Consider the following 16,118-nt stretch of genomic DNA (forward strand, 5'->3'; position numbering starts at 1 on the left):
AGTCCAGCTGGCACCAGAGGTTTCCTGGGGTTCACTGGCCCCACTGTCAGTGAGGATTCCCTTGCTGTGGTCAGCTGGCACCTGGCCCTGCTGCAGGGTTCCCTGTCTGGGGCTCCCGGGCCTCTGTGTGGACATTGTTGCCAATGTATTGGACATGTTTAGGAAGCTTAAAGCCAGGAGTATCTGGTGGGAGTTTGTATCCAATGGGAAGGGCATGTAAGCCAGCCTCCTGATATAGATTCTGCAGGAATCCTGCTGCTGGGGTTCCCTGGCTGGGGCTGCCCAGCCACTGCCAGTTCCGCTGCCAGGAGCTCTCCAGCTGCCTGACCCCACTAACACCAGGGTTCTCCTGCCTAGCTGCTGATGGACCAGCCAGGACTCTGCAGACCCTGCTTTCTCCCAGCTGGCTCCACCCCACCTCCCAGGGCTCTTTGGTCCAACAATGTCTATGGCCTTGCTGGACCACAGATGTTGCCAGACCAGAGAGTCCTAGATTTGGGAGGTTCAACCTGTAGTAAGATGGATTCAAGACAGATTCCAGGCTTCTGTTCTATTAATGAAGGACTTTCACCTGACTCTGTATTTTCTGTCCTTTCTTGGCTCTTAAGAAATCTGGTGTATCAAGGATTGACGTGTATTTCGTCTTTTGCTTCTTGCCTGCAGCTCGGTAAACAACCTAGAAGGAGACAAAACAACCTGGCAGTTATTTCCTTTGTTATAAGTGTTCAAATAGGATTTAGTTGATCAAAGCAAGGAAAGGACAAGGTCTAAAATAGATCAGGAAAGCCAATGAAATGATCTGAGATTAATTTGATCCTTGCTGACATGAAAAGATAAAATAATGCAATGCTTACTTCACTCAAATGTGCCTTCAGCTCCTGAACTTTCCTGTATTCCGGAGTGTCCAGAACCACACTGTATTTATCCCGCATCTTCTTTGCGGTATTGGTGTACACGTAATTAGACTGAAAAGTAATAAACACAATATATATGGAAGCTGTATTATTCTCAGAAGTATATAGAAAATAAACTGGGGAATCTAACATGGACAACCAGTGCTATAGCAGCATCACACTCTGTTCCCAATCGTTTCAATTGGTTGTCTAATTGCATGACATAAAACACTCAGAGTTCCTTAATCATTCTGATGTAGCATTTACTATAGACCATCTTGACAACTGTGCATCAATACATAATGAATCAATATTAAATTATGTGTAAGAAAAAAGAACATACCCAAAGCTCCCGCAAGTGACGAGCACGGACCATATCAGGAGTATCATATAGGAAGCAACCCAAGCCCCTTAACCACTGTAGATCTTCTTTGTATTTATTCTGTGAAGCAATCAGAAAATGAGAAAATTAAACGTAGATCCTTTTGGGAAAAAGTAAATAAATCAAAGTCACAATTGTGACTTTTTTTAGCTTGTATATAATTTAAATATCAAGCCCAATTCTTCTCCCATTGACATACACAAGTATGAACAGGAAGAGAGTTTGGCCCATCACATCCAAAGGCAAAGTATCTTTGCTTACATCACTTGTGATATCTCCAACATAGCGACAATGGATCACTTGAGGGGTGTATGGCAAGGAAATCAAGTGTCCCTGCATCTTAAAGTAATCGGACTTGTAGATCAACTAAAAGACAAAGGAAAATATTATACTTTTTTGATCATGCTGAATATACCAACCTTCTCTTTTTTATCAAATGGAAAAATAAGACATACATCACTAATAGCTTCCTGTGTGGCTTTGACTTGGCGGATTTCTGGTGTGTCAGGGGTGGTGTGAATCTTGTCCTTATTTTTGTGGTATGTTTCCCTATAAAGCCTCTGCACCAAAAGAGAAAATATTCCATGAGTTAAAAACAACTCTTAAAACAAACTCAGCATCCTGGTTAGTAGAAAATAAATCGCTATTACTCTGTTAACCCCAGACTTACTTCTACTTCCATGTACTAGATAGTACAAAAGGACAGGGAAAATGGAACCATTTTACTAGAAAGGTTTGGTTCTTATATAGTGAAGAAATTTCACAACAACTATTTTATTAATATCTTGGAAGTGTGTTATTGAGAATTTAAGGCCGAGATCACGCAAACACCTATGCACATGCTTAACTTAAGTATATGAATAGTCCTGTTCAAATAACGTGTGGGGTTTTTTTGCAAGTTTTAGCCAAAAATATGGATCTCACTAGCACCAAGACCTATCAATTTCTCAACAGCTTTTATTAAATAATATCCAGATTGTTTTATAAAATTATGCTGTCATGTGTTTTATTATACACTGGAAAGATCAAATGATGATGCATTAATACATAAATATATAAAATAACATTTACAGTACCTCATTAAGAACTTTATTCACTTTCTTTATATGCTCAAAGCCAACAGCTTTGGGTCCAAGAGTGTAGCCTTTAGCCTTGATGTGCTCATATGCTTCTTTGTATTTGAGCTGTGATTTGAAAAAAGGTTTAAAATAAAAGGGTATAAGAACAGTCACATATGATGTTGACTTGTGACTGCATCTATAATAAATGTCTGGTTTTCTACTACTATTTACAGCCAATATAAACGACATTCAGGTTTTGGGTTTGGCAGCTTTTGCTGACAGAAAATCCACCCTGAAGATGGCTTGAACCGTACAGAGAGACAGATTTTTAAAGGTATTTAGATGAGAATAAGTGCCTAGGCACTTTTGAAAACCATGGTAGGCATCTCTATGCATTTGTAAGCACCTAAATACCTTTAAAGATTGGGGTGAAAAGGGAAAGAAACTCCAAGGGATGTTCAGATTCAGCTCTCTCCATGATAGAGTTCCCCAGCATAAATCAAAGCCACAATTTCCTACTAGATCATCCTGATTATCCAAAGAGCACCTGCTCATCCACAGGGGTTACTTTTTCGTAGGTCAATATGGCTCCCACTGACATAGGGTTAAATCAAACCCCGAATGGGACCCATTTGAATCCTGAACTCTGGAAATAAGTCACAAACATCTTTAATGGATAAACACGATGATAACAAATATTTCACAGCACATCTGGATTCTGTGACTAAAAATTATGTAGCAGAGGCTAATCTTTGGGGAGCTAGTTCTATTGAGATTAGTTATTTTGCTTCACTTCTCATACATTTGATAAGGTATAAATATCAGAAGGAAATTTATGTCATGACAGCAAAATGTTCAGATCTCTGTATAGCTCCTCAGCTTTTACAAATACATGGGGCAAACATAACTGGCTGCATAACATAGCAACTTCGAATAGCAATATTGTACATTCACATATGATGCCTAGAGATCACCAAATAGTCTCTTGCAAATCAGATCTTAAAAGAACTCAATATATTACTTACATCACTGCCAATATATTGGACATGTTTAGCAAGCTTAAAGCCAGGAGTATCCGGTGGGAGTTTGTATCCAGTAGGAAGGGCATGTAAGCCAGCCCCCCGGTATAGATTCTGCAGGAAAAATAAGAGTTACAATTACAAAAAATATGTGAGGAAGTTTATTGGTATTATATATCAACTATCCTCTTTGCAGTATATCAAATCCTCCCGATTTAACTCCACTGAGATCATCTGAGGCATACATAGAAGAGATAATACATCAGGAATACATTTCTATATACTTTAGGAGCAAAACAGTCTAGCCATGACAGGACAGAGGAAAAGCTGAAATTGTCATATAAGCTGGGTTTTAGATACAAGGAAAATGAACTCTCAGTGTCTAAACCCAGAATGCAATAAAGATATGCTGGTTGGGTCTTTGGTAGATGACTTTCTAGCTGGTTTTGAACAGGCTGTATTCTGGATCTCCAGCCTTGGAGGGGAGCAAAGGAGACACTGGTCTCAGGCTCTGAAAGGTTTGCATTCAGAGTACAATCATACAGGACATTCTAATGGTGAGAATTCCCTAGAGTTTTGTAAATCCAAAATCTACATTCACAGACTCCAACAGAGTTGAACAGATTACAACTATTATTCTTTGGCATACAATTAGAAAAGAAAACTTGATACTTACTTCACTCTGTATCTTATGAGCATGCCTTGCCCGTACCAAGTCCACTGTTTTATCAGTGGGGGTCAATTTCCCTCTAATATTATGCACATATTCATGGCGATAGACAGCCTAGGAAATAAGAACAATTAGCCTATTGATAGAAGTTTGTGATATGTGTTTTCTCACTATTGTGGGTCAGTTAGTGTTTCAGGTTTATCAACTGAAACATATGGGAGGGAAAAACTGCACATTCAGGGTATGTCCAAGTAGAATGTGCTTGCCATGCTGATGAAACCAGCTGTTGATTACTATTCTATTGATGATAGAACAAAGGATGCCAGTGAACTAGCATGAGATTATTCAAATACATAATTACATGTTATATTATTGGAATTATTGAGCCATGATATATATAATACAGGCATAAAAAGTGGTAATAAATACTTACATCACTCAGATTCTTGCCACTAATGACATTCTGGACATAGTAAGGGGTGTCAGTGATCATGGTGTAGTCATTTTTCATTTTCTCTGCCTTTGATTTGTACTTGATCTGAAGAAAGAAATAAAACAAGTTGATTTTTCCAAGTGTAAATTGTTTAATTAAACAACTTGCTTATGCACAATATTAGTAATTCAATAAATTATATTTAAGCAAAAAGAAAAGGAAAAAGTATTCAAATAATACATTTGACCAGAGTCCCTTCCCTCCCCCCCCGCAAAAAAAGAACCGAAACCAGTTATAGCACTGCACTCTAGGAACACTAAAATACACAAGTTATTCCATTATTAAATATTTATATGTACCACATAAAACCATGAGCCCCAAATATTCTAAATAAAAACTCTTAATGAGATATGATCAAAACCATTATCCACAAATCTTTCAACTACTTAATCCTCAAAGAAAATTTGCATGCAAAAAATGATTCATCAAAATCAATGTTACACTATTTCTAGATTGCATTAATTTTCATTCAGTGCTGCTATACGGTATACACAGCAGAGTGGCCCTGATTCAGTAAAACAGTCCCATTCAAAGAGAATGCCTCACTTGAGGTCAGTTAGATCTAAGCTAATTCTTATGTACTTTTCTGAAAATCCAAATGCTTACGTGCTTTCCTGGGGGGGGGGGGGGGGGACCTATATGACAACATCTAATTAATGCAAATCAATAATATTTAAAGAGATGAGTCTGTACATTTCCATATGAGGAGGCAATTCAATGCCCTTTCAGACTTTGTCTTCATGGTATACAGCATTTAAAGAGTGAGATGGACTAGATGTGAAAGAAACTGAAAAGCAGAACCAAACTAGAGACAGCTCAGACTTACGTCATCGCGAAGGTCATATGCGTGTTTTGCATGGAGAATTTCAGGAGTATCCCACACAAAGCAGCCGATGCCTTTTAGCCAGTTGAGGTCATCCTTGTACACAACCTAGAGTATTACAGAAAACAAAGGAGTGTGTGAGAATTCACTACATCTTAATCCCTTATACACTAACCATAGCTGGCAGCTTTCAGTAGTAAATATTTTCCCCAGTGTTCTGAAACTAATTTGTCGGGACCCTGGTACAAGAAGCATTATTTGCTCTTTTAGCCCTTAATTGAACTGAGGATACAGGGTGAGGGAGCCTGTACAATTAGAAGTAGTTTGATGGGAAGGTTTCCAACTAATCGGTATTTTGCATAATGATGCACTGCTGTTCAAATGAGTTATACATAGGTCATTTCAAAATCCAAGCAATTTTGCAAAAGTCAGATGATTTGTGTGTGTGTCAGATTTTGGGGTCCCTCCCCTAAAAATTGGAGTGATTTTAAAAACAAAATACAATCAGAACATAGTTTAAAAAATTCTAAGCAACTGACTGGAAATGTGTATTTTCTGGAACTAAGCAGAAAACACGAACATCTTCAGAGAGATCATAAACCTGTGCTAATATAAGGAATTGTCACAACTTATTTGCAGCAGTTATATTTATTGGTATGAAAGCTGTAATAAAAAGCAAGAAGTACTGAAAAAAAACCCTGTAATTCTAAACTTTTTTGATATGTGGATCTATTCCATGGACTAAATTCACTTTACCTGCATTATAGACAGGGTAAATGGGCTGCACCCAAATATTGGATGGAATAGCAGCAAGGGATGTGAATGGGTAATTGGTTAACTGGTTACATAGTAAGTATTATCCTTGGAAGGTGATGCTTATGGGCTAATGGTTAACCGGTACGTGGGAGTAGCCTGTACTCATGGCCAGCTGTGAGCAGAGGGCTGCTCTAGCCCTGCCAGACCCCAGCATGGGGCTGCTGGCTCTGCCAGTCCCATGTGGGGCCAGGAGAGTTTCCCTCTCTCCCCCCCACCACCTGTACTCCCTATGTTTAACCGGTTAACCAACTGAACAGGATTTTACATCCCTAGTAGCAGCTACTGTCCACCAGTAACACTTGCAAGTTCTACTCAGGCCACTGGATTTGCAGAAACAAAGCAATCATGGAGAGCCTTTTGCTGCTTGGGTCATCCGACCTGGGGCTTCCAAATGTCCAATGTCCCCAGCAGTTCTGATTAATTACTTTGGGTAGCTTATAGACATTGCATGGGAAGCAGTTTGGAGAACTGGCTGATCACTACAGTTGCAGTGATGTGATCTTATTTTAACACTGGAAAAAGTCAACAGTACCTGGTCAGTCTGATCTAAGTTAAAGACCTGTGGGTAAGCAAAGTCTTGGACAACTGTTATGTGTGGGCATATCGCAATACACAAATATTAAAATCTCCAGACATTCTAACATTTTTTTCTGAAGCACAATTTCACCTAAAATAGACAGACTCTAACAACAGAAATCTTTTTTGAAAGTTGAACAGTGACATAATATAATTATAGGCTTACTTCACTGAGCTGGTCAGTGACTTTTCGAACATGAGCATTGATCTGAAGGTCTGGTAAACAGGTCCATTCGTGAAGATGTAGGCGATAATCAATTTCACTGACTTTTTTCTGTGTGGCCTTAGCAGATACTATGTCTACCATGTCTGGAAGAATGTGGATTTTGGCCTTATTCTTCTCATATACTTCTTTGTACAGACGCTATGAAAATAAAATATGTTAAGAATGTGAGAAAATAGTCTGAAACATTTTAAATGGTTGACTTTCCTATGCAACAGAAGTTATAACATGAATATGTTTGTTCTAAGTAGGCTTATTAATACGGAAATTTTGTCAAGGTAGACCTGGTTCTACAGAGACACTACCAAAGGGTTAGTCACACAAACATATTTCTAAGGTTCATAAGTATTAATAGTTGCCACACTTATTTAAATATGAAATCTTGATGAATGTATGTGGATGAATTGACTAGCAGGAGAACTTAAATTTTTAAAGAAATGCTTACATCAATGTTAAACTTGCCAACTCTAAGGCATCTTGCTGTATTGGGATCATCTTCAACACTTCTGGGTAGAGTGTAAAGTGCTTTAAACTTGTCATATTCTTCCCGATACTTGACCTAAGCAGACAAGAAAAGCAAATAAAATGACTTTCTGCAGTAAGACAACTACATTTTTAGAGCAAAATTCAATGGAGACTGTAGTGGGAATGACTCCTTTGAAGTGAGCAATGCCATACAGATAATGACAACTTCCAGATTAATTTTGTAAAATAGCAGGAATAAACAAACTGATTAATTTATTGGAGGAAAATGATTCCAGCTGTCTATAAGTATAAAGACTGATAGAAAAATTTTGGGGAAGGTAGCTATCTTTTATAGATCACAATTCGGCAAAGCATCCAAGAATGTGCATGAATCTATCTATATTAAGCAAAGCACTTAAGCACATATGCAACTTCAAGCACAAGATTAAATATTTTGTTGCATTGGATGGATTGCTGAATGAGGACCCTTGGATATATGTCTTGTGTAGTTATTGTCAGCAAGAGCTTTCCAACAGTACCATAAAATGTGAATTTAGTTCATTAAAAAGATGAATCACAGAAATATGTCTTTGGTGGAACCTGTGTGGTTAAATCCACCCAATGTAACAATAGCTCAAATTCAGATCTAGTCAGAGGTTTAGATTCTGTTGTCTTACATCTAAAAATTGGAAATAGAAAAGCAAAGAAGTTACTGAAAACAAACTTTGGCTAGGTATATAAGAAGCCAATATTTTATTGAAGTAGTTGGTAGACATATTGAGAAGGGCCTTGTTTAGAGCAAGAACCAAGTTGTGGTCAATAGATATTAAGCTGCCATGAGAGAAGTAAGTACTTGCATTATTAAGAGTGTACCTATGTATAGACATACATGTGAAAAACAAATATACAGTAAATGTTAATTTTTTTTATATTCTGTTAACTTACAATACTAGCATTATGCTTCAGTTCTTTGGCACGAGATAGAGATACAGCATCAGAGGGCATTTTGTAACCAGTGATTTTCACTTTATCCCAGGCTTCCTTGTACAGGTTCTGAGTGGGAATACAAAGATCACTGAATATGTTTTTCAAAACTCTTACATAACACACAGTGCAGTAGAGCTATCAAAATCATCGGTAGCTTAACTTAAACCCCTGCTGATCTCTGAACTCTTACTCAAGCCTGAGAGACTAAATGTTGGTTCAGAATAATCACCCATCAGGTCCAATATCAGAGGGGTAGCCGTGCTAGTCTGAATCTGCAAAAGCGATGAGGAGTCCTGTGGCACCTTATAGACTAACAGGTCCAAAATCTCATCCCACTTGGGCCCAATCTCTTACAAAAATTGCTCCCCAATTTATGTGTACTTTGATACAGAGAATCAACTTAACAAGACACTGTATTTTGCCTAGCATATAGAACGAAATAGCTTCCAAAAGCAAAATAAATCCCAGTACACTACCTCCTTGAAAGAAACAAAAGAATTAAAAACACTCACATTGCTAAAAAGATGTTTCAGATTTTGGGTTCTTTCATGATCCACTGTATCCACCACTGTTGTATATTTGTCCTTATTTTGGTGATAATTTTCTTTATATTTCACCTTTAAGAAAGACATAGTGATTAATTTGATGTATTTTAACTATCTCTGGGAATGGGGGAAAGCTTCTGGATGGGAAAAGGGGAAGGACTCACATCACTAGCATGGATGCCGCTCTGGACCGCAGTCACATAAAGTGGCGTATCAGTAACGGAACCGTAGTTCTTCAGATTCTCTTTTCCTGCCGCTGTGTATTTCAGCTAAGAAAACAGACAAGAAGCATTGAGAATAACTAGACCTACTTCCCCATCAATTTCATCATGCTTTCCCGGTTCATTTGCCATCTAGTCCCTTTGTTAAATTAGGTCTTTATATATTATAATGTTTATTCAGAAATGGTTAAGAGCATGAAGTCTTGTGAGCTGATCCTTCATGACACACTTTCAGAAATGAAAATTCCACATTTAGGCACTGCAATCTCACAATCTTCAGAGTAAAATAAACTAGTGTGTTCAAATTCTGGCAAACTGGTATCTTTTTCAGTTCTAGGTTCTCTGCGCTTCTCAACAATAAGAAGATGTCTGTATCAGATACACATGAAGATAACATTGCAGGGACTTTTTTTGTGTGCTGATCTAAAGCATACTTTACTGCATCAAGTCCTGCTCTCAGCTATGGTGGAAATAGAAATGAAATAAAAATGTGGCCCACTAGCTCTTATTTGGGGTAGATTTGCTTACTTGGCTTTGGAGATCATATGATTTTTTAGCATGCAGGATTTGCGGGGTATCCCAGACATAGCATCCAATTCCTTTCAGCCAATTTAAGTCGTCTTTATACACAACCTGCAGAGAAGAGAAACCAAATGAGTTCCCAGGAAATGTGTACCCTACCTGACATATGTTAACTTCATCTTCCCCAAAACAAATCCCTGTCTCCCACATAGCAAGGGAAAATGTGGCTACTGGCTATGACCCAGTCTTGTTCACTGATTAAAATCAGTTTTGAAAGCTTATATAGAAGTACGAAGAAAAGCATTCAGTATCACAGATAGTCTGTTTTATTTTCAGCCTTTTCTATAGACATTTATATGAAAAAAACAAAACAAAAGTGGCAGCACAAAGCATGTGGAATCAGGTCACTAAGATGTATTCAGAACTTCTTGGGTAAAAAGGCCCATTTCACATTGATTTAACAGTACAATTATATGGTGAAATAAGCCAGTGCTTTCCAACCTGTTTGGTCAATTGTACCAGTGTAATGGACATTGATCACCATCCTTAGTGCAGCACCAAAGGGGGCAGGGCACAGCACAGGTAAACCACATTGGCACTCCTCTGAATCCAGGAGCTTCTGAGGGCTGTGTGGGCCCCTGCATAAATTAGAGTTGCCTGAAGAGAGCATTATGATGCCTGAGGATCACTGCTGTGTTGCAGTACAGCAAACACACCGCACCAGCTCTGTGTATTTCTGTAGGACCTTACCCAAAGGCAATGGGGGAAGAAACCCTAATGTGGACTCCAGTGGCCTCTAAATCTTCACTTTTTTCCTAATTTTAAAACCAAATACTAAATAACAAGTTCATGAAAAATCCTTCAAGAAATTGCTTCTCTACCCCACCCCTCAAAACGGTATAGTAGAATCAATTAAATCATATTACTAAGTAATTTGGAAGCATGGTTATTAAATCTTTAAAAATTTCATTTAACCAGAAGACTTGTGAAGGAACCAGAACTTGGAATGACTACATAGGGTACGTACATCACTTAAAATCTCCTGGGCTTTCTTGGCCAAAACAACATCATTTTCCTCTGGTGAACAATTCCACTGGTGAAGGTAGGTTCGGTACTCAAGATCACTGAGGATATATTGACACTTTTTCGCCAAGAGGTGATTCAACATATCACTTGGAATATGGACATTTGCCTTGGTGTCTTCATAATTTTTTCTGTAGGCCAGCTAGAAGGAAGTATGGGGGAGAGAGTAAAACTGTATGCCTCCCTGTCTAAGGCATAGTTCTGACTATAAACAGATTGCTGGCTACATCACAGGGTTTAATCCAGCACCCTTCCAACTCAGTGGCAGAACTCTAATTGATGCAGTGGGATCAGGACTGAATCTATAATGCTGAAGAACAACTTAATTATTCAATTAAAAATTACAAATTAATTCTACTGCAGTGCTATTCGAGAAGGAATGGCCATTCTCTTGTTCGATTCACACAACTGGTTAGAAAAATACAAAAAATTCTAAACTCAAACTACTACTTTTAATCTATGAGGCTGGGGAAACATTTCTAGTTGTTATGAGAACTGTTTTTGTTCTTCATCAGACCTGTTATTTAGGGATGTTAGAAAGTAGTAGACTAGTTGACTATTCGATAAGTATAAGCTTATCGGGTAGTCAATTGGAGTATTGACTACTCACTCCCCACCTTGCTGTCTCTATAAAGCAGCAAGGGGGAAGACAGGAGCCAGTGCTGGGGGCAGCCAGCTTAAAAGTCAGTTCCCCCCAGCACTATCTCTGTGATGCTGCCTGCCGCCTGCCCTCTGATAGAGGCAGCATGGGGCGATAGGGGAGGCTACTGTAAAGCAGCCTCTGCTGGCAGTGGGCCGAGGCTTCCCATGGGTAAAGGCTGCTCTGGCAGCAGCCTATTGCCGCAGTCAGCCCTGTCCACCGTGAACAGGGCTGGCCGCTGTAAAGAGGAGCTGCTGGACTCAGCGTGAGCCAGGATTGAGCAGTCCCGGCAGCTCTTACTACATTTAAAATGCAGAGCCACATATAGGTGGCTCCTGGAACCGGCATGAGCTGGAACTGCTTAGTCCCGGCTCAAACCAGCTCCTGGAGCTACCCCCGCTGCGGCTCTGCAGAGCAGTCCTTTCGACTAATCTTGTAGTCAATACGAATTGTATCAACTACAGAATTAGCCAGATAACCTCAATTTAACATATGACTATCTAGAGCTCCCTGTCTAAGTGCATGCACTGTAGTTGTTTGTAACTGTATGTGTGCCTTTGAGGTTATGAGCAAGGTGGGAGTGGTAACAGATTCACTAGCATGTGTATCACTGTCTAGCTAAATCCCTATTAAAATAAACAGGCCAAGGATATAGAAGTGCTGCTAGCTAACATTGAACTCTAATCTGAATTCTCTGTTAAGCTATGGTAGCTTGAGTAATACAGTACCACTCTCTGCACAGATTTCACACAATGGCAAGCAATAAAAGCATATGTTTTTCTCTATCCTAATATATCTAATCATTATATCTCTCCTCTTAGTTTCCTAGCTTCACATATAATTGTTTATTCCTACCTAAATACCCATAGTTCAGAAAAGCATATGCCAAGGTAAAATAATGTTATGATTTCATCAATACAGTAACATTAGCTAGCTGAAGGATCAGAATCTAGCACATATTAACTATGGAAAAGAGAAAATATTACATGAAAAAAAAACTCACCGCACTTCTTAGTTTTTGGAATGCTAGAGAATGAACGACATTGGGGAATTCGGAGATATGCTTCCCAGCCAGATAATGTCCCCTCTGCTTCTCATAGACTGCTTTGTATTTAAGCTGAAGAACATTTACATGGAAATTGTTGGGATCATTAAAGTACACAATGCCACAAGGAAGAGAGACAGGATATCATTTTTAAAGATTCATACTAACCTCACTGTTAATATAATCAGCATGTTTAGCTCCAATGAGAGGGATGTAGTCTGGAGGCAAAGTATAGCCGATGGCCTTACCAGTTTCCCATGAATGCTTATACCGTTTCTAGACCAAGAAAACATATTTAGGTTTTGATTACGTGTACAGAATATTTTCCAGTAAACATTCACATTAGCAAAAGATGTGGAGTCAGCTTCTTCCCCATTTACTTCACAAGTGGCTGCACTGAAGTCAGCAGGATCACTCCCAAGTAAGACGTTTCTCAGTGTGAATAATGGGATCAGAATCTCTGCCCCCATAGAACAAAGCACTTGAGCATGAGCGTAACTTTGAGTACATGTATGAATCTCAATGCTTTCCTGAATTGGGGCTATGGCCTCTAATATTTATATCCAAGGAGAAAAAAGGACCTTCCATAATTTAAACAAGAAGGTTGGTATTAAAAGCCCTAGCTAGAACTGGGAGAGATGTATAGCCAGATGCATGCCTCACAAACATGCAAACCTTCCCAGGCCTCCTATCAGTATTATTTATGGTAGCTCACACAATGTGGCAGGTGTTTTCCAGACAGATGCTTACCATGTGTTAAATACTAACATGATTAAAGGCTATACTATAAAACTTTTAATAATATCAATGATCAGTTACCCACCATGCAGGTTTAGTAACTCAGCTATTGAAGTTAAGGAGCTATTCAGCAGTGTGAGTAAAGAGTTCCCAATTTGGCTTTTAAGCAATAAATTAAACTAAGTTTAATCAGTAGTATACCCAGAGATTTCACAAAAATCTAAAACATTTTCCTACATACAAAATATTGATAATACACATAGCCCATGCAGAACATTTTCATTGTAGATCTCAAAGAACTCTACAAAGCAAGGTAAGTACCATTATCTCTGTTTCATAAACGGGACACAAAAGGAAAGTTACTTGCCCAAGGTGACTCAGTAGGAGAGTCAGGAGTAGAACTTTAGTCTCCTTAGTCCCAGTCCAGAATTCTATCCACTGGGCAATTACAGTTAACATTAAAATATAAAAATATTAAGTTTAACCATCTGTTTGATATACTGTTTAGGAAATCTTACATCACTATAGAGCTTAGACATCTCTCTGGTGTGGTTCAATACTGGAGTGTCATCAGAACCAATGTAGTGGCCTCTATCAAGGTTAAATGTTTCCTTGTATTTCAGCTAAAGAAGAAAATAAAGACCGTGTTAATGACTTAGAGGCAATGAATTACTTAATTGGTCTGCTTGTGAGAAGCAGGTGTTTACTGCCAGTTGTACTACCTTATCTAAATTTTAGGAGCTAGTGCCCACTAAATACTCTGGAACCTAGGCAAGTATTATCATGTTTTGTCAAAAATTCATACATTACTCTAAGTATTTGAAAACTCTTGATCTGTAGAAATATTTCAATAGGTACCCTGTACATTCAGCAAGTGCCATAAAACATACTAAACTGGCTTCACCCATAACAGGATTACATTTTTGGAGATGTTAAATTTTCTTTAAAAATTCAAAATGCAATGGAACAGTAATATTGTGTTGCTCACTAATTTAACACTTATACAAAACAAAATTGCATCATTTATATAGTGTTAGCTGTAGACTACAGCCTAACAATAATAATCAAGCCATCTAATAATTTTAATAAAACATTATTTTGTTTCATAAATAATGCTTACGTCACTCTGATTGATAGAGTTGATCTTTGCCAAAACAACATCTGGAGTATCAGCCACACTCGTGAAATTGGAATAGTTATCAGTGGCTTCTTTTATATAGGCTCTCTGCAAAGAGATATGACAAAATCTTCTTAAATACCATGCACTGGAAATAGGAGTTAAACCTGTATTTGTGGAAACTTTCACTCACCTTATTTATTAACTCTTGGGCTTTCTTAACTTTCCTGTGTTCCACTGAGTCCAGAGGGATCCACCCACAACCCCGAATCCATTCCAGATCAGATTTATAGATATTCTGAAAATATGAAAACAAACAAAGAGATATACACATATAATACAGACAAAAGCTTGAGTTAAGCCATAGTGACATCTTTTGATAGTTTAAGCTTGTGCCATATAGGCCATGTACATAAACCCTCAAAGAATCAAAAGCATATGATATATATATGAAATTACTTACATCACTCTGTAGATCATAGGCCTTCCTTGCCTGGATGCAATCATTCTGGTCAGGGTGACATGTCCATTCATGTAGGTATTGCCGATAATCAATATCACTGACCAGTGTCTGGCATTCCTTGGCCGCCAAGACAGATACCATATCCGCAGGAATGTGAACATTAGACTTTGATTTGTGATAAGCTGATTTGTACAATCTGTCATTCTGGATCTTGCCTGCATGTTCAAACCACACCAGCTTGGGATCATCTCTCATAGTGGGAACACCAACATAGTGACCTTTATGATTAACATACTCAGCTTTGTATTGTAGCTGGTGAGGAGGAGGAGAAAAGATATTTAGAAGTCAGCACTGAACACTATTCAGCCTACTTGTTCTCTTTCTACTCTGTATAATTAGTTTTCTTAAATATCAGGAATGGACAGAACTCGGCATATAGGCAAGACAGTGCTAATTACATCTACATTTTCAGTACAATATATGTATGCTACAGGATGAGGTGAGCGATAATGTTAAGATATATACTCCTCCCTCTTTATGGGACTGCTACTATCTACCTTAATCTGCTGTTACCTTTTAAACAGGCGATACAGCAACTTCTTCAGCACAACTAGATCTCCTTATACTTACTGTGCCCTAACAATTGCATAGTTTGAAAAAAAGAATTTAAAAATTGCATAAATAATTTGCCAAGCTGTATTTAAAGTACTACTCGGAGCAAAGTTAATCGTTTTATTTAGAAATGTGCATATTCAGCTATTGACAAGCAACAGCTACAAGAAAGGGTGTATGGGGAAAAGGAGAGCATCTCTTTAAGGGACAGGTTGGATTCACAACATGAGGTTCATCACAGTGGTCCTGCCCTGCCCTGGGAGCTGAATTATATAACTAAGAACAGGAAGCTGCACAGGAAGAAGAGAGGATTAGAAGTCAGACAGACTGGAGTCTGTGTCACCAGGAGACTAGTCTTTGGTGAGGACTGTGAACTTGGGAAACCTGACTCTGGGGCCTGATGAATTGTTTATTAGAAGGGAGCATGATGTCTGATTAATGTGTGTGTTGGCTTCTCTTTTCAATGGACTGAATCCCCTGTGGCTCTACTTGTAGAAATTAAGGTTGGGCACATGTGCAGTGCCACAACAGGCCCTCACTTTTACACATTAGCACAGCATTCACTATTCACTCGAGACAGTTTCTGAGTCCCTCACCTATGCTCACTTCAAAGGGACTATGCATGGAGTAAGGTGGTAAAAGCGAGTAAATGTATCAGAACCTGGGCCTTACCCAGTCGCACCCCTGTAATAGATAAAACAAGATACTACAGACAGCTAGAGGG

General features: G+C 38.5%; 1 protein-coding gene across 35 annotated transcripts in view; it reads right to left on the bottom strand.

The window, feature by feature from the left end:
* NEB (nebulin) overlaps nucleotides 1–16,118 on the bottom strand; it is a 194,429-nt gene that overhangs the window by 54,681 nt on the left and 123,630 nt on the right. For all 35 annotated transcript variants that reach the window (XM_075933364.1, XM_075933387.1, XM_075933388.1 and 32 more), the window contains 23 exons: nucleotides 14,783–15,094; nucleotides 14,513–14,617; nucleotides 14,323–14,427; nucleotides 13,721–13,825; nucleotides 12,633–12,740; nucleotides 12,423–12,536; nucleotides 10,724–10,921; nucleotides 9,703–9,807; nucleotides 9,118–9,222; nucleotides 8,921–9,025; nucleotides 8,367–8,474; nucleotides 7,402–7,515; nucleotides 6,900–7,097; nucleotides 5,345–5,449; nucleotides 4,459–4,563; nucleotides 4,032–4,139; nucleotides 3,362–3,469; nucleotides 2,352–2,459; nucleotides 1,731–1,835; nucleotides 1,537–1,641; nucleotides 1,237–1,335; nucleotides 855–965; nucleotides 572–676 (listed from right to left, as the gene is read on the bottom strand). In XM_075933364.1, the coding sequence (XP_075789479.1) occupies nucleotides 572–676; nucleotides 855–965; nucleotides 1,237–1,335; nucleotides 1,537–1,641; nucleotides 1,731–1,835; nucleotides 2,352–2,459; nucleotides 3,362–3,469; nucleotides 4,032–4,139; nucleotides 4,459–4,563; nucleotides 5,345–5,449; nucleotides 6,900–7,097; nucleotides 7,402–7,515; nucleotides 8,367–8,474; nucleotides 8,921–9,025; nucleotides 9,118–9,222; nucleotides 9,703–9,807; nucleotides 10,724–10,921; nucleotides 12,423–12,536; nucleotides 12,633–12,740; nucleotides 13,721–13,825; nucleotides 14,323–14,427; nucleotides 14,513–14,617; nucleotides 14,783–15,094 (2,841 nt within the window). The remainder of the gene's footprint in view (nucleotides 1–571; nucleotides 677–854; nucleotides 966–1,236; nucleotides 1,336–1,536; nucleotides 1,642–1,730; nucleotides 1,836–2,351; nucleotides 2,460–3,361; nucleotides 3,470–4,031; nucleotides 4,140–4,458; nucleotides 4,564–5,344; nucleotides 5,450–6,899; nucleotides 7,098–7,401; nucleotides 7,516–8,366; nucleotides 8,475–8,920; nucleotides 9,026–9,117; nucleotides 9,223–9,702; nucleotides 9,808–10,723; nucleotides 10,922–12,422; nucleotides 12,537–12,632; nucleotides 12,741–13,720; nucleotides 13,826–14,322; nucleotides 14,428–14,512; nucleotides 14,618–14,782; nucleotides 15,095–16,118) is intronic.

Source organism: Pelodiscus sinensis, chromosome 7 (genome assembly GCF_049634645.1).
Source record: "Pelodiscus sinensis isolate JC-2024 chromosome 7, ASM4963464v1, whole genome shotgun sequence".
Lineage (NCBI taxonomy): Eukaryota > Metazoa > Chordata > Testudines > Trionychidae > Pelodiscus > Pelodiscus sinensis.